The sequence below is a fragment of the Pempheris klunzingeri genome, chromosome 15 (genome assembly GCF_042242105.1).
Source record: "Pempheris klunzingeri isolate RE-2024b chromosome 15, fPemKlu1.hap1, whole genome shotgun sequence".
NCBI classification, from domain to species: domain Eukaryota; kingdom Metazoa; phylum Chordata; class Actinopteri; order Acropomatiformes; family Pempheridae; genus Pempheris; species Pempheris klunzingeri.
The window spans coordinates 12,715,702-12,739,761 of record NC_092026.1 but is presented as its reverse complement, the minus strand read 5'-3'; the positions used below and the strand labels follow the sequence as shown (position 1 = coordinate 12,739,761).

Below are 24,060 nucleotides of genomic sequence, written 5' to 3'. Positions count from 1 at the left end.
TTTACTTTTCAGAAAATTATAAAACTATTAGACAAAATTCAACTTCTCTCCATTTTGCCACAAGGTTTCTGTAGAAATAACAGTCAAGTATCTTTAATGCTAGCCAAATCTGCATGGCTACCACTAGATGTGAGTGGGAAGTAAGTATTTTTGAAAGGAACCTTAAAATGCTTTCTTTTCCCTTGCTTTAAAGTAAGACTATGAAAATATGGAGATATATAATTCTGTTAAAAACAAAAACAATGTAACTGTTTCGTCATCATATACACACCACAAACATTGTATTTATATGAAAACAATTATTAAAATATTGCTAAATACAAAATATTGGAAACTTTAATTTCATTGCCACCCAGTCCTTATGAGAGATCCCCATTATAACAAACAATTTAGAAATGTGGAAACATACTGTACCTGCACGAAGGCTGTGCACACACCGGAGTCCTTCCCCAAAATATCACTGGAACTGAACTGTTCCTTAAGTATGACCAGAAAGCTGAACAGAAATCCAAAATCATTTTCACATCACCTGTACACCCACAACGCCTGTGAGGCATGTGACAAGAATTGTTTCCTTTAATCATTAATACATGATGTAGGTGACCATCACACTTTGGGAGTTTCATTACAAAAGAGATATTTCAGTATTTCACACACAAGCAGTATTGGTAAACTATTATAATTTCCCAGTTTCTGCCTTACAACTTTGCCACCAAAGTTTTGTTTTATTTTATTTTTTCAATTACTGACCAATAAACAAATATAAGTCAATAGGGCTGTAATTTACCATTATTTAGATTATCTTTGGCATTTTTGCTTGATAAATTACTTAAAAGACAAATTATCCAAATAGTCAGTGGTTGATTTATTTATTTTTTTGCTCAATGCCTAAATGTCACAGTAAAATAACAACATGACAATCTTAAACTGAAGAAAAGTAAATATATTGATAAAATAACACTAAAATTATTTAATGTTATACACTGCTTGTTGATGCATATGTCTAAATTATTTTATTTAATGGTGAGCTTGTAAATTATCTTTTGATAACAGGTTAACATAACTTGATAATAACCTCCCTTAGTATATCTGACATAAAGATAAAATAAAACATGGATGCCAGGTTCGTCATGACTTTTCATAGATATTCTTGTACTATATTTAATGAAACATGATTTCTCATCAAACAGGACACACTCAGCTTTTTGTTTACTTGTCATTTGCCTCTCAACCAAACTAGGAGGGATTTAACAAGTAGCAGGCGGCTATTGGTCCGTCAGACCTGTCAATCATCCACAGTTCCTGCCTTCACCGGTAGCAGGTTTCTGCTGTATCACCTACAAACTGGACACTCTGGACAATTTTACACATCAAGTACGTCTATTACTTAACTATTCATTTAATATTGAAGCGTCTGACTTTATTTACAGCCTAACTGCGATGGTTTTTAACATAAATGTACACTAAAAACGAGCAGGAAATGCAGAGCTGAGAACAGGTGCATGCCCGATAGGGCTCGCCAGCTTTGACAAACCGATGTTTATGTCGCGGTTTGTTGTATTTTAACGCTGCTTGAAAGTGATTTAAGTGAACTTTGCTGGTCTGTAATGGCGACGGTAGATAACTGTAGATAATGGGATCTGATAAAGACACTGTCGCCACAGACAAGGCTACGCTTTCACCTGTCGTGTAATGATGTAAACGTACTTCCTCTGACTACAGGCACATTTTGCTAACTTTACTGAGCAGCTGTGGTTTCCTCAGTGTGTCTACTACACAAATGAGTGAACTCATCAGGAATATTTAAATTGTCTCATTTGCTTAAGATTTGTTGAGCTGCCTTCATGTAAGAGAGTCCGATTTTTACAGCAGGGGGTGAAACTAATTCAGGGCAGCACTATTTTTATGTTTCCCTCCTGGTGGCAGCAGCTTTGGCACATTTTTACAGTCACATTCTGTAATCTGTTTATTTTTTGGTATTCAGCAATGATCTGCACTTTTTAAGTGTTTATATCACGAGGACACTTCTGAAAATATCCAAAAATGATCATAATCTTTATATTTTTAATCCCACATGCAGAATTTCCTGACTACACTGCCCTTTCCCCACAATGGCCTCCTCCTCATCAGTTGGAGATAATCAACTTCAGAGGATAATCAGAGATCTGCATGGTAATTAAGCTGTTCACACTTAAAAACATCATCTTTATGTGTGTCATGTTTATTTATTTATTTTTATTGTGCAGGCGTAGTGTATACACAAGTAATGGTCCAAACAGATAAAAAAAAAAAAAGTAGAATCTGAATGCAGTATCTTGCTCCTACAATAACTGCAACTTTTAGGTTAGTCCGATTTATTAAGGAAATATTATGTGTCTAATGAAAATCTATGACTGATAAGAAATAGCAAAGAACTGTGTGCAGACTCTACTCTTTCTTTGTCTTCTATGTGCACTCAAGAGCATAATTTAGTGTGTTTATAATGCTGGTAATTTCTTCTTTAGATGCTGTTTTAGAGTTGAGTAAAGAACACAAGGAGTGCAGTGAACCCATAACTGATGACAGCGCCAACCTGCACAAGTTCTTCTATAAACTGGAATACCTGCTTCAGGTATGGTATCATATAAAAGCACATAACAATGAGTATATTATATTATTGATATTATATAGTACAGCGCCTTACTATGATTGTGCATGTTGTTATATATTTTTATTAGTAGTATTATTATTAGTAGTATAATTAGTAGAGGTATTATTGACTCTGGACTCACCTGGTGCAGTAATTTACCTCTGTGTAATAATTTGTAATAATAATTTTTAATACATCTTTTTTTATTCATACTTTTATATATTTATATTTTACTTTGTGTTTGAAGTTTATTCTTATTCTTTTGGAGCTGTGTGTAACAAAAAGCAATTTCCCCCTAGGGATTATTAAAGTAATTCTGATTCGGATTCGGATTCTGATACAACCACATTAGGCAGACACTGCTCATCTGGCTCTCCACTCCAGTGTTTCCCAACTGGGCAGTAAGACACCTGAAAGGGCTCCAATGTAAGGGATTTGTGAGATGATTAAAAAGTTAGTAAAACAGGAAAAAAAAAAAACTTGACTTGAAACTTGTGACCTTACCTTTACTGGCCTCAAAAAATATTAAAATGAAACAAGCAGAGAAGGGAACACTTTTTAGCTGACCACTGTCCACATCTCAAACTTGTGCAACCTGTTACAAAAATACTGGGAACTGTTGCTCTAGACAAGTGATTTCCAACGTTTTGAAATGGAAGAAGTTGCATATATCTACAAGTTTTGAGTAAACAGTGTTTTTTTTCTCTAAACATCTCACATTGTTTTATTTTATTAGAGGCAAAGTAAGATTAAACTAAGAGTATTTCACAAGAAAAAGTAATAAAAGAACCAGAACAAATCTTATGGTGTGACAATTAAATTCATTTTATGAGCCATTGGAGAGGTCAGATTGGAAACCACAGCTTTAAAAAGACTAATGTAAAACTGGGAAGAAGTTCATAGGAATAGTATTAATTACAATGTGAATCAAATTCTCAACTACACACAGCATTAGTAACCAGACCTGTTGTACAGTCCACATTGCTGAGGACATTGTTACTGGAATAATAAGATGGTGTGTGTCTCTCAGTTTGACCAGAAAGAGAAGACAACCTTTCTTGGCCAGAGGAAAGACTACTGGGATTATTTCTGCGACTGCCTGATTAAGATCAAGGGAGCTAACGATGGCATCCGTTTTGTTAAGTCCATCCCCGAGGTAATCCTCTGCAACACACACACACAATTTCCCCTGGTGCCTCAGTCCTAACATGGCCTAACTATGTCACTAATCCTCTGCTCAGTCAGGTACAGTACGACTCAGTGCTGCTAATTTACTTGCTGCCTTACACCTGTACCTACTGTACAGTACAGTTTCTTCCGCATCTGCTCTCCTGGAAATTCACAGTGGTGAGCTTCACACCTGAATAACTATAGTAGAATTTGTTCTAGTAGGTACTATATTTAATTTGTAGCTTGTTTAACTGTCTGTGTGCCTGATATTGATGATCTTTGTACGTAAAAAGCTTCATTTACAAATGAAATGTGAACGTTTTTGCCTTGTGAGGTATTTGCAAATACAAGCCGTGTTGTTCTCTCTAATGGGGCTGCAATTAACAGTTGTTTTTGTTATTAGAGAATATGCTGATTATTTACTTGAGTAGTCAATGAAATGTAAGAAAATGATAGTTACAATTTCACAAAGCCCAAAAGTGACTTCTTCAAATTGCAAGTTTTCTTTGACCAACAATTACAAATCTTAAGGTATTTAGTTTATTATCATACTTAATGAAGAAAAGCAGCAAATCCTCATATTTGATGAGCTATAACCAATGAACTATTTTCAAGAAACTTCTTAAAAAGTAGTTGAATCAATTATCTATATATGTGCCAATTTCTTTTCTTTCAGTTCCCTAGTTTCTTCAGCTTTTCTCTGTAAAGAGAAAGTAGATGATAGTGACATAAAAATAGAAATATGATGTGTCAACACTGTCTGGCTTATTTGTATTTCATCCTAAAACTGGATCACAATACACATCCAACATCGTATTTTGGAACAGGATTAACTCCCAGGAGTCCCCAATCATGCCAGCGTCATGTGACGTGATGTAACACTAACCCCACACAAAGGGGGTAAATAATGCCACAGTGGTGTTTAGTGATGCAGTAGGGCCATGACAAATGTGTCAATACATCTGTTGATTATTTAACAAGCAAGTGATTAATATGCTTGCTACAATTTCTCATAGCCCAAGGTGACATCTTCACGTCTTTGTTTAGTCTGATCAATAGTCCAAATATATGCTTTATATGAGGAGGAAAAGCGGGAAATCTTCATGGTTTAAAGGCTCGAACAATTAATCAATTACCACATAATAATTCATCAGTTTTCTTTTGTTCAACTGCTCTGTTATTTGACTGACTCACTCTGGTAAAGTGCCACAGCTTTACAAAAAACTCTATTCTCGCATGAGGGAGCTAATTACTGAATAAGTCCTGCTTTATAAGCATAGTAAGACCACATGTCTCATTTTATGCTGATTTCCGTACATTCATTAGCAAAACTTATCAGTGGTTTAAAGTTTCCTCAGGGGTTTAGAGCGGAGAGTATTTTTTTTCCTTTAAAAGTCACTTAATTAATTCAATACCAGTTGCTAAATACTTGTAGGAAACCTTTGGTACTCTTAACATATTACTTTTACTCTTCTTTTACTCTTCTTGTTTCTTGTCGGTCAGTCACTGACGTAAATGAGTCTCCAGCTGGTGTCCTTGTCTTACTTAAATCCCTCCATCTGCTAATGTATTGGAGAGTCTGGGCTTACAGACAGACACTGTAGATTTAGTATCTGTGCAGTGTTGACCTTTAAACTCAGACATCCTTAAAACTTCAGTGCCCGGACACGTTTTAACAAAACACTGTGGAGCCATTTAAAGCTAGAGCTGAAATTGATCAATCAATCAGTTGGTCAATCAGCAGGAAAATAAACAACTATTTTTACATTGTTTAAGCTGTTTTCCAAGCAAAACCTCTCAACATTCCCTGGTTGCAGCTTCTATTATGTGAGGATTATCTGTTTTTCTCTGTTTTATATCCTTATAAACTAAAATAGCTTCTTTTTTAATCTTGGACATTTGAAGACCTGGGACAATGGGAAAATGTGATGGACAGCTTTTGCTATTTTTACATTTTATAGACTAAATGCTTAATTTGCTAAGAGAGAAAATGATGGGCAGACTAATCTGTAATGAAAATAAATGTCAGTTGCGACCTTATTTAAAATGACTAGTTTTCACATGTCCTTCAGTGGTAACTGTTGTCACGTTCAAATAGAGATTATTCAGAAAGTAGGAGCCAGTTTATGTTAAATAATCTGCCCTGTATGATACAGACTGGACAATAAATAGCACGTATTAATCAATGAGGTTGACATTGTAGTGTAGTGAGTGTGAAAGTGTATATTCCTGTGTGTTCTCAGCTGAAGACATCACTGGGGAAAGGAAGGGCCTTCATCCGCTACTCACTCGTTCACCAGCGTCTTGCTGACACACTCCAGCAGTGTCTTATAAACCAGAGGGTCACAAGGTCAGAGGACACACACACACACACACACACACACACACACACACACACACACACACACACACACACACACACACACACACACACACACACACCCACCCCCTTATAAACTGTATTTTGTCACTTTTGTTCCCATCCAGTTGCCTTAACATGTATGTTTTACTTCATCACTAAGGTTGTGTACTTGACAGTTTGTTTGCCGTTTTCCTTTCATAGGAACTGTGACTCTCCCTTCCTGATTTACGTCTTATTTCTGTTTTTACAGAAACCCAGAAGCACACACGCCTACATTCACATCTCACTTCCTTTCATCAAACCAAATTTTGTTTTTGCTGTAGCTGACTATTTATTAAACGACTAGCCTGTCTCGGTCCACCGCCTAGTGGCACCCCTACGGCTCATAAATCAGTTTTAATTTTGGGTTTAGTTTGTTTGTTTAGTTGTATGGTATTGTGCACATTAAAGTTACAATGAACATAGGAGAGATAAAGGGGCTGTTCTCAAGTAGTGGATCTGTAACATTAGTATGGCAGAAAGCCATTGTTATTCAAAATGCTGTGCAGGCGCAGGTCTTTTGAAATGAAACTGTGGATGGGGTTATTTTCTTCACACGACCACAGTTGGCTGGGAGGTTTGTAAAGTGCTGCAGTGTTAGTTGATCAGCTGGTCTCATTTGTTAGTTTGAGGCTCCCCTCCACTAACATTAGCTGGCATGTTGGCGGTGGGTTACAAAGTGTCTGCAAAATACTTCACTTTGATCATGTAAAGCTAATTAATCATTAAATACAAAAAGTGCCCACACAGTTGCTTTTTTTTTGAAGACAAACAACAAGGGGAGCTGTAGGAGCTGCACGGTGCTCTTGGGGTTGAGTTTCCCTTTTTGCGTTCAGTCAGCACAACTTAATTTATGTCATGAATCAATTTTCTGCATTTTTGAACTGGATGAGAATGGTAGAGGGTGAGAATCGTGATTCATATGTGATCTGGTCCATTCCTAGTATCTGTGGTGTATATTGTACCTTTAATTTTTCATCTTTTCATTTTTTCACGCTTGCATCTCTGATCGTATTTTATCTTTGCATGAACAATACAGTACAAACTTCAAACGCATTGCTTAATCAATGGTATTAACATTGTTTAGTCTTGTATTGTGTTTGTAATGTGTTTTTTGTGTTCCTCCCATGCAGTGACTGGTACTATGCCCGGAGTCCCTTCCTCAAGTCTCACCTCACTGGTGACATAATCAACCATCTGTATGAGCTCAACCAGATCCAATTTGATGTAGCAGCCAGAGGTTACGACCTTGATGCGGACTGGCCAACCTTTGCGAGGTAATTAATACACACAGTTATCTGTTTATCTGTTTATCACTTCATTCACAGTGCAGTTAATGAAAAGCTTCTGGTGAAGTAATATTGGGTATTTCACAACTTGAAGTAACACTTAATTATCTGATCACTCTGCTCATTCACAGCTCTTTTGAGTGTGTGTAGATGTGTGTGTGTGTGTGTGATAGCATGTGGATGCCGACAGTGTATAAGCACTGATAGCTGTTCATCACATCAGCACCTTTGCCAAACTTTTCACTTGTCATCAATTTGCAGTCAATCTACCGGCTGCGGACACAGTTCTTAATTGCCTAACTCCCGTTGTTGTTGTTGCAGTTGTAGTTGTTGTACATCACATTATTGTGACTATTATTTGAATCTTATGATATAATGTAACTATGTCTTACAAGATTACCTGAAAAAAGGTTAAATCAACACCTGTTAATTACAAACAAAAACAACAACCATGATAAACAAAAATTAAAATGAATTCACAAATGCAGTATTTCTTTTGAGGGCTATTGTATAGAAGTAAATTGGACAGTATGGATGTTGTATGTTTGTTATGGTGTGCATTTCCTGAATTATTTGAAGCAACACCCACACAAATCCTTGCACTTTGTTTTTTCACATTAATCGTGACTTGATCTGTAAATGGAAACTGTTTCATCAGTGTTACAGATAATGCTCTAGCTGTCATTTGAGAAGCTTCCAGAAATAGGTTCACTCTGAAAACATGTTACAGACCTAATTTAATGTGTCTGAATCAATGCAATATGTTAAGCTTTAAGTGTTGTTGCAGTTTCTGCAGTCTGTTCTACAGTCTCTACCGTAGATGTACATATTCCTCTATATCTCCTTGTGTCTGCTGTGACATTATATTTTTCCCCATCGTAGGACTGATAAAGGAATATCTTATCTTATCTTAGTTTCTTTAAATTGAATCTTGGCAAACTGCTATAGTAAATAGATCATAGGTGATTGAACATTTGCAAGTAGTTGTGTTGTCCACATTTCATGGAGGGGTTTCTGTGTAATGTGTTACAGATTATTAGAAAATTGGTTGCAAAACCTTGTTTTGTCAAAGTAATTGTCAGTGCATAAGAGGTCAGCTGGTCATGCAGAAATGTAAAAATGTGTCTCTGTGCATTTGTAAATTACAGGTAAGCATATTCAACAAATATAGTGCCACTATTATAGAGATTTTAACAAAGTAATAGGTTTCTACCAAATGCATTAATCTTTTTGTATCTGTCATTTAGTCATTACTTTTTTTGCTGTTCAAGGAGATTCCTCTGAAGATAAGCAACCACAAAGTCGTTCTGGTTCATCATTAGAAACTGAATTAGTATGGATTTGGTCAACTCAACTCAAGTTCTTCTTTTGTGTTGACATGGTTTGTAGATTTTTTTTAACCAGTTGTATGGATGGATTAATAATAATTAATTTGCTATCTCATTATATCAAAGGCGAACATTAGGCACTGCCTCTGCTTTCCTGTGGAAGCCTCCCAGTCGCTGCTCCAGCATTAACAGCCTCGTTAGCAACTACTCGCACTCACAGGTACACTAGCACACACACTTACATATCTTATATATATATATTTCTACATAGACAGTCTTGCACAAATATTAATGTAAATATGACTGCTTGAGCTTTAAAGCATCTGACCAGTTCTCTCATGTTCCTTTCACCGACCAGGCGCACGAGTTTCTTCCAAACCCGGACTTGAGTCAGAGTCTCCTTGGTGAACTGGGGGAACCTTCTCCTTGCAGCATTGCAGAGAACCTCCGCATTGAGCTGGACCAGTCCGAGCTCAAACAGCAAGAGCTTTTGGCACGGGTTCAGGAGCTAGACAAAGAGGCTGCTGAGCTCAAGGGTGTAGTTAGAGACCTTCGAGGCCAGCTAGTGGCAGCTCAGACATCATCTAGCCACTCACTATCTGCAAACCACCTTCCTGCTTGTAGGGAAACAATAAACAGTGAACTACAAGACAGACTCACAGCTGCTGAGAACAAAAATATGGAGCTTCTCTCCAAGTTGGACGAGGCTCTTAAAGAAAAGGGACAGCAAACAGCTAGCTACTGCGACTCAGCCTGGAAAATCCAGGAACTCCTGGATAAGCTCAAGACAGCAGAGGAGGAGAGATTGGAGGCAAAGAGAGAGGCCGAGGACAGGGCCAGGCACTCTGAGCGGCTGTCCCAGGAACTAAAACTCAGGGAAGAAGAGTTGAGGAACAGTGAGAAGAGGCTCGCTGAGGTAAAAGCCGGTGCACACGATGAACAAGAGGAGGCGCTGAAAAAGTTGGAGGAGCTCCAAAATGCAGTCGGTCGAATTCAGGGGGCGCTGACTTTGAAAGAGAAAGAGACAGGGAACTTGAGAGCCCAGCTTCAGGATCTGCAAGCTTCACTGGAATGCAGAGAACGGCAGGCGGAGGAGCTGAGGAAAAGACTGCAGGAGGAGAGAGAGGAGGAAGAGCAGAGATGTAGTATGAGTGGTAGCCAGAATGAAGAACTTGAGAGCCAGCTCCTGGATGCAAGAAAAACTGTAAAAACCAGAGAGAAAGAGCTAGCACTTAGTTCAGAGAGAATCAAGCATTTAGAGGAGCAGTTGGAAAAGCTGAACGTTGAGAAAGAGAGTCTGAGCTCTAGACTTGCTGATAATGAAGATGTATCTTGTGATCAAACCAAGACCCTTGAGGACTACAAAACCCAATGCAGCAATCTCATGGAAATAAACACTAAGCTACTCCAAACAATTAAGAAGAGTGAGGGGAGCATTACAGAGCTGACTGAGAGCAGGACAGTTCTGTTAGACCAGTTAGCGTCTTTTAGGGCTTCCGAGAAGCACTTAAAGGGCAGAGTTGAGGCTGCGAAGATGTGTGTGGAAGATTGGGAGAAGAGGCTTCTGGATGAAAACCTACATTTGGAGGAGACTGTCCAGAAAATGCTCGTCCAGAAGGAAGTAAGTGATGCTCAATTAAAGAAGCTAGAGCATGAGAAGAAGGAGCTGCTTGAGGTCCAGTCTTCGTTGAAGAAACAGTTAACGACAACTCAACAGGAACTGGACTCACTCACTACCAAAGCTGCAAAGTTGGACAAGAACCTCACTGTGTCCCAAAGAAGCCAAGCAGAGTTACTGGAAAAACTCCAGGAAACTGAGGCTAAACTGAGAGACCAGACCATTAAATGTGGGCTTCTGCAAGCTAGAGCAGAGGATCTGGAGAACAGGACTGGGGATCTGCACGATGAAAAAGGAGCTGCAGAGAGCAATGAAAAAATGCAGAAGCTTCATGATGAGCATCAGACATCCTCAATGGAAACCAAAGAGGCCCCCTTCAGGTTAGTCATAGCTGAGGCTCAACTGGAGCTCAACCTAAGGGAGGTGCACCGGCTCCGGGAAGAGGTGGTGGAGCTCAGGGCCCAGCTTCTAGCAGGAACTGAGGAGAGAATGAAAGTTCAGGCGCTGCAGGAGGTGACAGAAGCTTCCAGAGAGGACCTCCGTGTTTTAGCGGAGCAACTCAAAGGCCAGGTAGAGGAGCTTAACCGCCGGCATGTGGATGAGATTCTTCGATCCCGGGAGCGAGAGGAGTCTCTCATTCGGGAGCGTGACGGAGAGGCTCAGGCTCGAGCAGGTCTGGCTGCAGAGGTGACGGCCTCCAGAGAGGAGCTCAATAAACTGAAGCTGCGTTATGAAGCCTTGTGTCTGGAGAACACTGAATCCAGGGAGGCGCTCCATAGAGCCAACACAGAAACCGCTGAACTTGGTGTGCACGTGTGTATGCTAACTGCTGAGAACGAAGAGGCTCGACTGCGCTGGGAGGGCGTGTCAACAAGACTGCAAGAACTTGAGGAGGAGGCGGCCCAGGAGACAGAGAGGCTTAATACCTGCATGGAGCAGCTGCATCAGGAGAACCAACAACTCTGCGATCAGCTCCAGAACAGGGAAGGTTTGTTGGCAACCAAGCAGGAGCTGCTGAGCAAGACCCAACAGGAGGCTGAGGCTGTGCAGGAGACGAATCAGGAGGAGATTCAGGCACTCCGCTTCCAGCTCAGCAGCCAAGCCTTGAGCCACGGCAGCCAGCTTCAGGTCAGCCACAAACAGTTCAGCTAAAGAACCCTACTATACTTAGATTCATTTACATGCACTTAAGTAACCTGATTACTGCTGACTGTCTTCTGTGAGCTGATTTCTTAAACTTTGTGTAAACAAGAAACCTGACTTTTCATAATCACACTAGAGAATTAGAGAAACCAGATTTCTCCTGGATCATGTGCATTGGTAATATGTACAGCTGTGCATGGCAAAGATTTCAGAGAGAAAAAGTAACAGAGCGGTCAAGTCATCACATTTGGTAGTGCATTCTTGTATCTAAAATGATTCCATTTAAAGTCAGACCAAAAATTAAAGCAACATAAAGTAGCCTCTGGAAGTCAAAATAAGCAGTTTCCAACATTTGATATAAAATTCAGAACGTTTGCTTTGAGGTAAAGCCAGTCTGTGGAGATAAATCTGATTACTGCCTCATGCATACAGGGATTCACAGTAATCAGGTCACCACAGTTCAGCTAGACATGCTCTCTGATTACCTGCTTAACCTGATTTCTCTGAACGCCCTCACTGCTTCATACAGTTGAATTCTTTTATGCTGGCAATGTCAGAATTTTTACCATATCTGCGGAGTTATAAGTAGATGAATTTGTGGTATACGTTCTCATCCAGGCTGTGAATCAAGACTTACAGGAAGTGAAATTACAGCTGACGACTGAGCAGGAGAAAGCGGTCGACCTGGAGAAAAAACTCAGACCGCTAAAGGTGAGAGGAACCCCTGACTGGTACTCCATAAGCAGGGTATTCATGCTGAAAGATATTTTAAATCATGTTTGAAGAGTCGGTACAGTGATGTTACATTGACAGTGGTTTTAAGCAAGGAAATGGTATCTAACAATATTTCGTATATGTAAAGTTCTATGTCTAGGATTGCTGAACGAAAACACAAATTCCAGTTACATCGTGTACCTCTGCAGTTAAAGTAATCCTAACATTATGGTCACAGCCATAATTCACAAAGAACCAGAAATAATGTCTTGCTTTGCTGTACTGATCGCAGGCTGAGAATCAGAGATATTGCCAACAGATTGAGGAGAAAAACATCCAGATGGCCGAGTGTAAAAATCTCATCCAGCAGAAAGAAGACGAGATAATCCATCTGAAAGGAAATTTATCAAGGTGAGATACTGTATTCATAATCACACATTCTGGACCAAATTAGAGCTCTGTGAAAAAATGCTTTAAATCTTGTGTGTTTAGGTTTATTTGTTTTTAAGTTTAGCTTACCTTATATATGAATTTGCTCTTATTTAACTGTGTGGACACAATCAAAGGCAAGTATGAATCCCCTTATTTTTTGGACATATCTTGAATCCACCTGTACTATGTGTGTGTGTGTGTGTGTGTGTGTGTGTGTATATATATGTACGTACGTATGCAGGTCTGAGGACAGTTTAGCAGCGGCTCAGCGGGCCTGTCAGGAGATGAGTGAGAATCTACGGAGAGTCATGCAGGACAAACAGAGCTTTGATCTCAAGACAGCTGCTGAACTTGATGATCTTTACCGCACCAAAATCAATTTGGAGGAAAGGCTTGTAGAACTCATCAGGTATAAACATGCTTCATATTACCTCAGATCAATGCATACCATGCTTGTTTGTTCTTTTTTGTCTTTTTGTCAGTGAGGCTAATTTTTTTTAATCTAAATATGCACAAAGCAGGGTTGAGTCATGATGCCTAGATTTGTTACCTAATGTCTTTGGATTTTTGTTTTCACATGGCTACAAACAAACCTCCTACGATGTGTAACCTGCTGTAAATGTGCGATTTTTATTACATGTAATAATGTGCTTAATGATGCTCTCTGCAGGGAGAAGGATGCACTGTGGCAGAAGACGGATGCCCTGGAGTTTGAGCAGAAACTGCGGGATGAGGAGACGGAGAGGGACGTCAACTACTGTTTGGGCTGTCACAGTCAGTTCAGCTGGTGGCTCCGAAAGTACAACTGCAGGTCAGACGGTCCTCTGTGTGATGAATAAATATACATGTCACCATGACAACCATACTCGGGCTTCCTTCCACAATCCAAAGACATGCAAGTTTAGGTTAACTGGTGACTCTTAATTGCCCATAGGCGTGAGTGTTTGTGTGTCTGTATGTGTCGGCCCCGTGATTGGCTGGCGACCAGTCCAGGGTGTACCCCGCCTCTCACCCGCAGTCAGCTGGGATTGGCTCCAGCCCCGCGACCCTGACGGATGAGCGGTATAGATAATTGATGGGTGGATGGATGGACCACGACAACCAGTAAAACTGCTGTCCGCACTACTACTTTTAAACTAGTAGTATAATAACTCTTGATTGCTAAACCACATTTTCTGAAACGCTGTTGTAGTTCTCATAACATTAAGCGCAATCTTGTCATCAGTTTATACTCAACAGCAAATTCTGCGGACAGTCGTCACTCGCTCAAAACATACTAAAAGTAAATGCATTCAACACCGACACCAGAATGACATTTCTCCTTGTGATTGTTTAAGAAGGAACTGAGCCACTGACATCCAATCACATTTTGTTTCTCTATTTCACTTCACATTTAGTTGTAACCCAATATGAGGTCAAAGAACCTCTACAGGCAGGCGTAGCATTCAAAACTAGGGACAAATCTCTGTTTACTGCTGCATTTTCAGGAACTGTGGTGCCTTTGTAAATTTCAGTCTCGCTCCATGTAGTGCCAGTATGTTTTAGGAAAGGTGGAACACGATTTGCACTTGTAAACTGTTTTTACAACATGTCGGATTCAAATTTTAGGATGAACATTTTACTGCTTGAATTTCAAGCATCTGTCACTAATTCCAGATCATTGAAATTCATAAAACATTTGTGTATGTGAGGTTGTAGCAGTTGGTTCGAATATTTTGCATGTGAGGATTTACACATTTGATGATTATATCTGAGAGTGTAGCAGTTAGCTCATTAGTTCAGTTCAGTCTTTGTAACCGCTAACTAAACTTAATGTATCACTAGATGAAAATTACTAGTACTTTTAGATTTTGATTCTTTGTGAAAGCAACAAACAAATTCATATAAATGAGCTGTGGATCGGAGAATTTCATTTTCATTCAGTTATTGCAGTGAACATCAGGACAGCATTGGTTTAAAAAAACAAGATGTGGATCCCTCATTACAGCATCAGTTAAAGCCTCCTATTGCCTATTCTTGCTTTTGTCTTACACTCAATGTGACTTATGCAGCTTTACATCTTTCTGCAAAATCTCCGAGTTCCTGACAAAAATAGCAAATTGTCGTTTATTTTGTGGTGTGCATGTGTCTGTGTTTCACATAGGAATTTACAAGGAATTGGTTTGAAACATGCTCTTTAAAAACAATCTGAGCTTACAGACCAATTCCTCTCTTCACTTTTATGATCTACATTTCAAAATGTTAAGCAAGTTTTACTCAATCGTGGCATGTCTATTCCCAGACTGTGTGGGCGTCCCTTCTGCTACTACTGCTGCAGCAACACAGTGAGCACCCAACAGGGTGGCCAAAGAGAGCGCTGCTGCAGGGACTGTTACAACCAGCACAGTGCAGTAGTTGAGCGCCACCCACAGGAAGAAGTGACTAACAGCACCCCAGGGACACCTTTCAGTCGCCTGCTGCAGGCTGGGAGAGCTGTGACCAGTGTTTCAGGTAACAAAAACACAGACTCTCTCACACACACTGAAGTAAAGTGTCAGATTTGCACTCTCGCTTTAGATTCGGGCGTGTTAGCAGCAACAAGCACAGTAAGAGAGGATTTGAAAAATAATGTAATAATGAACATCTAGCTGATGTTTATTCTCTAGGGGCAGATGAGGGTGACAGGCTGGATGATGGTGTTTTTGACATCATCACAGAGGAAGAAGTGAGCGGGGTCTACGACAGTGACTCCCTTTCTTTTGCCACCGCCTGCTCTCCTGGACCCGGACAGCAGGGGGCAGCACAACTGTAAGTATCTCCCATTCATTCACTCACAGGGAAACTGAGACTGTGGCATTGGGATCAGTGATGAAAGATGATGAACCACGACATAAGTGATGAATGCTAACCGCACAAACAGATTTAATATTATCACATACCTCCTTCAAAGAAGCTGTTGACTCTGCTTTACATTTAATGCTGCAGGCCCCAACAATCAGAAAACAGAATTTTGTTTTTGTAGCAATCAAGAAAACTTGTAACATTAATGCTCATTAAAGTTCTATATACATTGCCAAACAAATTTACCTGCATGCACATGCTATAGTTTTTAGACTTTTTCTGTACAACCATATTATACCCGTATTTTTTTGCTTTTAAGGATATGTGTGTTTTTATTGTATGTGTAGTGTGTGAGCCGCATCAACACATTTCTGTACCTGCGCGCACCTTCCGATCCTCTTCCTCTGTCCATCTCTCTGTCCCCTCTGCTCGCCTCGTCACCATGGGGGGCCGAACATTCAGCCGCTCGGCTCCCCACTCACTCCCCCCTGACCTCCGCAACACTGACTCCTTACCCCTCTTTAAAACCAGACTCAAAACTCATCTGTTCAAACTCTCCTACTCCCTCTGATCTTTTGCACTTTTGTCTTTGTATTGTATTGTTGTTTTCATACCTGTTTTTATACCTGTTATAATGCACTTTTTATTTGTATTTTGTAAGGTGACCTTGAGTGTTATGAAAGGCGCCCTTAAATAAAATTTATTATTATTATTATTATTATTATTATTATTTCCATTGCCTTGAGATTAATAATACTTTGTTTCTGTAAGCCTTATGTAATTGTGTGCACTTGAACCTGGAAATAACAAATTTATATAAAGGTGTGTGTGATGTAAATGTAAAATGTCCATCACTCTAGAAACAGCAGTACCAGTGTGGGCGACCTCACATCAGAAGATACCGAGGACCTCAGTGCTACAGTCCAGGATGCAGAGATCTGCCTGCTGAAGTCTGGAGAACTCACGTGAGTTTCACAGTGAAAGTTGAAGTGCAGTGAAAGTTACCTTTCAGGATGGCAGAGTTGTGTGGGATGTGGATGCAGTCACTTGGTCAGGTTGTATGACATGTAACATTTTGGGAGTCTGTGTTTTGTGTTTCTGTTGTAATTTGGAGCAGGTTCGCTCAGTGAGTACGAGCTGCAATTAACTATTATTTTCATGATTAATCTGCATGTTATTTTCCTTATTTATTGTTTGGACTATATATATAAATTTTCAAAATGTGCATAATGATTTCCCAGAACCAAAGGTGACGTCTTCAGATGTCTTATTTTGTCCAAAACCCCCAAATATTCAGTTTACTGTAATGTAAGACAAAGAAAATGTTCATATTTGAGAAGCTGCAACCGTCAAATGTTTGATTGGTAGAGAGGGACACCTGGGTGCAACATAAAAATGAGACTCCCCAAACTGTTTATTTCTCACAGTTATTAAAATGACATGGACTCAAGGTAGGTTAACAGCAAAATAACAAACTCAACAGAACTAAATAAATCAACCTACAATTACCTACTCAAACAAAAAATAAACAAAGACAAATCTCTTACCTGCCACTCTTAATTTAGACAAACAGGAGAAAAGGGAACAAACAAACATGCTTCTCATCCCTACAGATCCCAGGGCTGCTGTAGATACTAGCATGTCTACAAAGATGTAGACCTGCAGCCCTATAATATTTATAAATGAACGTTCTTGCATCCTGTTTTATTGCCTGTGCTGTAGGCTCTCTGTCCACTTCACGGTGGATGACATCTCAGGGTTTGGGGACAGCTCCCGAGAACTCTTCATCAAGTCCAGCTGTTACAGCACCATCCCCATCACCATGAGTGGCCCCGGCCCTACCGTCAGCTGGACGTTCACCTCTGAACCGAAGAGCATTTCCTTCAGTGTGGTCTACAGGGAGAGTGCAGAGACTCCGCTGGAACAGGCCAAGGTGACACACCAGTATATGTGTAAAGGGAGCATGCATTCACATTATCTCCTCTTAGGGGTGGGCTCTGGTAACAGGTTTCATTTTGCTCTGGTGACCTATACAAACACGTCTTGTTGTTAACAAGACTGACTGAGAGTGGCAGAAAGCCTTAACTTATGTGTTCCAAAGTGTGGGTACACTTCCCCAAACTCACACACAACACATCTGTGAAATGCAGCATTTGTGGGAGGATTTAAGAATTCAAGTCCCCTGCTTAAAAATATATCTACTGTCCATCATGTTAAATGTGAGAACTTGTTGCATGTTTGACGTTTTGACGAGCGCTCCTTCTGCTGCTGTTACATGGAATTCTGTGACTTGCAGCAGTGCAACAAGTTCAACTTTCAGTTAGTGTTAAGTGCACACATGCAGAAAAAAATAATTTCTTTTAAGGTTTTAGTTCTGCAGCTGTAGCATAGCCTTGCAGGAGCAAACAAAGAAAAAAATGTGTGAATAATTGTCACAAGCACTGACAAAATACGTGGCAACTGCCCTTTCAGCACAGCAGGTATAGTACAATAAAAACAGTATACATTTATTTAACTAAGATGCCTTAATTCCCAAACTACAGAAAAGGGAAATAAATAAGGGATTCAGAAGGATTTAGATTTAATTGGTGGATTCTAAACTGAATCAGATTTAAAAGCTACCTATCCTAATCCTTACCTCCTCTTGTCATTCTCTTACTTACTCAGACCTGCGCTTATTGTACGCAGAAATATGCTGTAGTTAAAAATGTCAAACAAGATTTCTGTCTCTGCTCTCTGAAGGTCTTGATCCCACTGACTCGCTGTAATTCCCACAAAGAGACAATCCAAGGGGAACTGAAAGTCAGAAACTCTGGCGAATACATTCTCATCTTTGACAACTCTTTCTCCAGGTCAGTCACTCTTTGTCTCACGTGAAGACTTGGTGTGTTTGTTTAAAAGATCCTGTCAAATATTTAGCACAAATTGCTGTTTCTGCATTAGACGGGAAGGAGCGATAGCAAAGATAAAGCCAATGTTCCTCTGTCTCTCCTGTGAATCAGGTTCATCTCAAAGAAAGTGCTGTACCATCTGAGTCTAGACAAGCCTGTGGTCTACGATGGAACTGACCTCCTCTGAACGTGACAGGAAGGAGAAGGGGCGGGTGTAAAACTGTCTTGTGAAACATTCAGGGTGTTTAAGCTCATATTTCCGCATATTTTCAAGGCAACTGTGGCTGTGAGTCTGCTGACGTTTAGCAACCTCAGTGAAAGGTTATGGCATTTTAAAAGACGTCTCTCTCAGCCAGCTTCTCTGTCATGTCGTACATCGCGTGAATTCTGATCAGGAGAGAGCTGAGCAGAAGCTGAAAACAATGAAGTAAAACAATGTTACACTACTGAATGTGAGCATGCACTACCTTTTCTAAAAGCTTGATGTCGCAGTTTAGATGTAGCATTGAGAGTATCTAACTTCACGCCTACTGTAGGTGGCCGGAGGATTGTTGCATATTTGAATGTTAAGAACTTGTATGTGTCCACATGCAGGTTTCTCAGCACCTGCAGACTTTATTTACTGCACTCTTGCAGAAGTAAAGCTGCGTTTTTGCTTTAGCCTTAGGTGCAATTGTCTGATAAAATAAGGTTTGTACACATTATTTTCTTCACCTCTTGAATTAAGACCACTGTCTTTTAGTGATAAAATTATATTTCCCACTAGGAGTGGGAGATAAGGTCGGTACGTGTAATTTCATGTTGTGATATCAACATCTATCATGGTTTAATACATTTCACAGAAACTTGATTGAGAAACTGTTTATGGATAAATGAACCAGACAGAAACGTCTGTTTTTTTGACTCACTGAGGGAATTTAATATGTGACAGTATCTGACTTCATCATACTGAGTCAAAACATACAACATATGGCCAAATACACCCAGAGATATTAATGGAGGAACTACCACAGGATAAATGGTACAGTAAAAATGGCCAAAAAATGCTATCATCACACAATATCTGTTGTCATATCATTAAAAAACCTCGCTGGACTCGCAGGAAACGAGATGTAAAACCATGTTGAAAGTAATACAAAGAAAATGTTGTTTTAGTTGCCAAAACTACTTTTAAGTAGTTAAGTAGTTAAAGTAATGATGTAACCCTAATTTAACTCTGACCTTAACTGACTTTGTTTTGCTTGCTTAACGTACTACTAGGAAACTACTAGGAATTTGATGTTACTAACTCCATGAATTGGTGTGTTATCAAACTTACACCTCATACTGTTTGTGTCCAAAGCATGTAACATGTAATCTGTTACATGCTCACTTCACATTTATCACAGTATGCTTAAGATTGTTGCCTTTTCAGCTGTCAGAAATTACAAGAAATTTGCAACCATAACGAAGCGTGATGGGAAGAAGCAGGACTTCTGTGACAGCTGTGATACCTCCACATCAGTCGCTTTTAATAGTCTCCGGGAAACAGGCTTTAATTGCATGCAGTTTCTAAAGATTGCAGTTTAAGGAAGGAAGCATGTCTATGCATGCAAACACTAAGAACGTGCACGTTTTCCCCATCCTAACCCTCAAGGGTAGAAATAGGTAACGAATCAAAATTTATTTTCAGTGCTTTAACCGTTTAATTTTTTCAACTTTCAACTCAATTATGAATTTATAGATAATGATATTTTTCATTAAACTTAGTGAAGCTGGAATAACATTTTGTCTTAAGATACATAAAGCCTTTAGATGAAGAATTGATTGTTTTGGACAAACAAACATATTTATAAAGAGAATTCTTTTTACCTTTTAGAGCGATTTTCTAGATGGACAGAGATGCCTATTCTTTAATACAGTTGTGTACTGTCGCTGCTTGAAGGTCTAAATAAGTTCTGCGGTGTGTTAAACAGAAATGGTTCGAATCTCAGCATACTGCCTTCAAGTAGTCCAAAAATCACTTTTTTTTTTTTTCTTCATATTGTCTTATATGGACTTTCATTTGAAGGCTTTACTGTTGAGATGTACTTTTATTTCTCAATTGTATTTTTTTGAGTGTCTTCATTTGATTATACTGACTTGGATATGCTGAAACACTACTTTACTGTTCAACAGAGAATCTGCAAATTCCAAAACGTCTTCCACTATTTTAAAACCATTTTGTAACTTATATTTTGAACATGACACGAGGAGGAAAAATGCGAATGACACTTTTATACATAACTGAGTAAGAAGAGTGATATATTGCCAAATATATTGGGGAAACATATTTGTCTATTTTATTGTTCTTGAGTGGGAGTTTCTATCTACAAGCGTTGCAACATGACTGCTGTGTAATGCACTTTTGAAACGGCTTTTGGTCAGTCTGTATCCCATGAGCCTTTGTGCCAGTCAATGAATGTTTTTTTCTTTTCCTTTATATCTAATGAGTGTGTGATTGTAGACGTTTACTGTTGGATTCGTCAGAGGGAAGCTTTCACTCTCTGACTTAGCCTGTAAATGATTGTTGACAAAGGATTTAATGAATTATCATTTACATACTCAAGATTTGTAATAGAATGGATTTAAGATTCTTGACAAATAAATAAGGACTGTGTGATAACTACTAGTGACAGCTGGTTAATTTACTGTATATGCAATGTATCTGTGTGAGTGTGTGTGTGTGTGATGTTTTTGTCCTCGTTGCAGCATGCTGTGGTCGCTTTGTTTCGCTTTAGCCTTGCCATCTTAGGTTGGCACGTTAGCTAACATGCTAAACTAAGACGGTGAACATCATAAACATTATATGTGCTAAACATTAGCATGCTAGAATTATTGTGGACATGTTACAGTAGCATGCTGTTGTTTGCATTTAGCTCAAAGAACGGCTGTTCCTAATCCCTTGTTCATGTCATTTCAGAGTTATCGTAATAAGGAGTTTCTGACTTTAGAATAGCTTTCATGTTAACATGCAAATTGTGATTATTACTAGAAAACTCCTCTGAAGGCTCTGTTATGTCTGACTTGGCACTGAATGTTTTTGACGCCTACCATCAGCCGACAAATGTCTTTCAGTGCAATAAAACCCAAATTCTGTGGGTATTTTGTTATGTTGTCAGTGCACTTTAATAATCACACAGCCAACTTTTTTTCTTTCTTTTCTCTTTTAGTTTTGGTCACACAGACGACTCTGTAATCATACAAGCGCCTTCGTGACGTGAATGCTTGCAAGTAGTTAACATGATGTGAACCAGCATAGCCGATCACAGAGCTGTAGGCATACCAATTGTATAAAGTATATATTTTATTCTGATTGTCTTAGTATGCTGCCTCTGAATTTACTCTACAGAAATATCAACATATTTGAATGTGCGGAAATTATACATGTGCTAATGCATGTCAGTCAAACTGCAATTTTGGACAGTCACTGCCGATTAAAGTTCCCACACAGGAAGCTTTAGGTTTTTAAGATTTAATATCCATTTTGTTTTCTATGGCCCTGCTGAAATCCATCAATAACAAACCCCCACTTTTTTTTTTTCATTGTCTGCTTAGTTTATGTGTTATTTTGTCTTTTTTTCCCCCAACAAAATCGCAACCTGCTTGGATTTAGTATGTAGTAGACAATTTGGGACAGAGCTAATGTTTTGTTATTCTAAGGATCAACTGAGCTTCGACTGCTGTAAGTGTGTGTGTGAGTGTGTCTGTCTGCGCGCTGTTGCCTATGCGTTTTTCAGAGCAGTCACAAATGTATTGTGTGTGTGTGTGTGTGTGTGTGGACAAGGTATTGTTCTTGCAAGGTGTCTGAGAGATAGTGTTTATGTCGTAGAGGCCATTCTGTTTCTCAAGGTTAATGATCTCATTGTAAATCATGTCACGTCCTCCTCTTCCTCCTCCTCCTCCTCCTCCTCGACTCCTCCATGACTCCTCTCCTGCTTTTCTCTCCTGCCTGCTGCCTTCTCTGAATCTGTGATTTGCACTGTGGCTGTGCACATGTATGAACTTGCGCGTGTGTGTGTGTGTGTGACGATGGTGGTTGTTTATGAGAGTGTGTGTGCTGAATGCAAATGCAGCACACAACACATACACACACACACATAGATACATGTAATCAATTCACAGAAGGGGATTTTCACACACATGGAGGTAAATGCATTCTTGCACATGCATGCATAAAACACACTCTCCACCTTGAGCTGCATTAATATCATTTCCCTAATTACCTGTCATTTACTCACATGATGCTTTTCATAATATAATATAATATAATATAATATAATAGATGATGAAGAACATGCCTAGACCTCCTCAGTTCTGGATGTTGTGTATCTGGCAGTTACACAAAAATGTATGGCATTTCTGAAACCCCTTTTGTGATTAGAAAAAGAAACATTTTTATTATCTGTGCCTTGCAGGTTGTCAAAGTCTCCCGCTGTTCAAACAAAGGATGCAAAACATTTTGTGGTGTTTTTCTGTATTGTCAGCCATGTTGCATTTGCCCGTCACCTGAAATGTGTCATGAATCATTTGTCTAAAGTGATTTTGAGTGAAGCAATGTGCTCTTCACAGTTTAACACCTCAAGCAGACAAAAATGTCTGCCAGCTGTTGAAGGAGACATAATGTAATAACTGCACACACTAAAAGACAAATTGTCAACAAAAAGACATCAACATGAAAAGTTCCCATTATTTATTACAACATAATAATTTTGAATTGTTTTTTTATCTTGTTCTTATTTCTATATATTTTTAATTTGTATCAATGAGATGCGTTTATGTGGTTTATGTGTCCCTCTGGGGATGAGAGAGGTGATTGTTTGAATAGTGTCATGAATGATCAGTAATTATTTAAGTGTTTCAGAAAATAACACTTAATCTTTTCCAAGTTTTCATGATGAAAATAATAAACCCAGATCTTCAAACTAAATATTTGCCAAAATGAAAAACAAACCTTTGCTGTTTGGGTTTCTCCCTTAAAATCTGTTGAAAATAAAAGCAGGTTTTGTTTCCAAATATCCACCAATTAAATTGTTTTCCAACACTTAGTCCCAGAACATGATGGAAGGCATGAGAGGGAAGAGTGTAAAAGGTTATGTTTTTATTCTGATCTTGAAAATTGGAATCAATTTTATCTTTTTGTGCACTGAGAAGTCAAATATTTACCCAGTTATTGAAGCAAACCCCATCGCCATGGACAGAGTAAGTGCTAGTAGCAAAAATGAGCCACAGGGTCTCCTTATTGTGCAAAATGTAGTTTTTATATATTTAAAAAAAAAAAAACTGAGAGAACACGCTATTTGAATCTGACAACAATTTAACACAAAACAGGTTCTCCTGACGATCAATATGTATAAATATATAAACACTATGACAGATAACAGTGGGATGTGGCTTGCTTGTACACTTTTTCTTTGTATTATCTGTAACAGTATTTACTTATTGAGTATTTAACATTGAGTACATGGGGGTAGTTTACATTGTTGTCTCACAGCAAGAAGGCTCCTGGTTTGAATACCTGGTGCCTTTTTTGTGTGGAGTTTGCATGTTCTCCCTGTGCTTGTGTGGGTTCTCCCTGGGTTGATTTAGTAAGAAAAATATGAGCAT

General features: G+C 39.0%; 1 protein-coding gene across 1 annotated transcript; it reads left to right on the top strand.

Moving 5' to 3' along the window:
* The first annotated feature begins 1,311 nt into the window (after nucleotides 1-1,311).
* fyco1b (FYVE and coiled-coil domain autophagy adaptor 1b) lies at nucleotides 1,312-19,217 on the top strand. Its single transcript, XM_070845121.1, has 18 exons — nucleotides 1,312-1,374; nucleotides 2,081-2,172; nucleotides 2,505-2,611; nucleotides 3,660-3,785; nucleotides 6,043-6,149; nucleotides 7,334-7,477; nucleotides 8,944-9,037; nucleotides 9,176-11,563; nucleotides 12,197-12,289; nucleotides 12,585-12,703; nucleotides 12,966-13,133; nucleotides 13,395-13,535; nucleotides 15,006-15,214; nucleotides 15,370-15,511; nucleotides 16,405-16,509; nucleotides 17,267-17,477; nucleotides 18,287-18,396; nucleotides 18,547-19,217. The coding sequence occupies exons 2-18, from the start codon at nucleotides 2,112-2,114 to the stop codon at nucleotides 18,620-18,622; spliced, it is 4,401 nt and encodes a 1,466-aa protein (XP_070701222.1). The 5' UTR covers nucleotides 1,312-1,374; nucleotides 2,081-2,111; the 3' UTR covers nucleotides 18,623-19,217.
* Nucleotides 19,218-24,060: the final 4,843 nt, after the last annotated feature.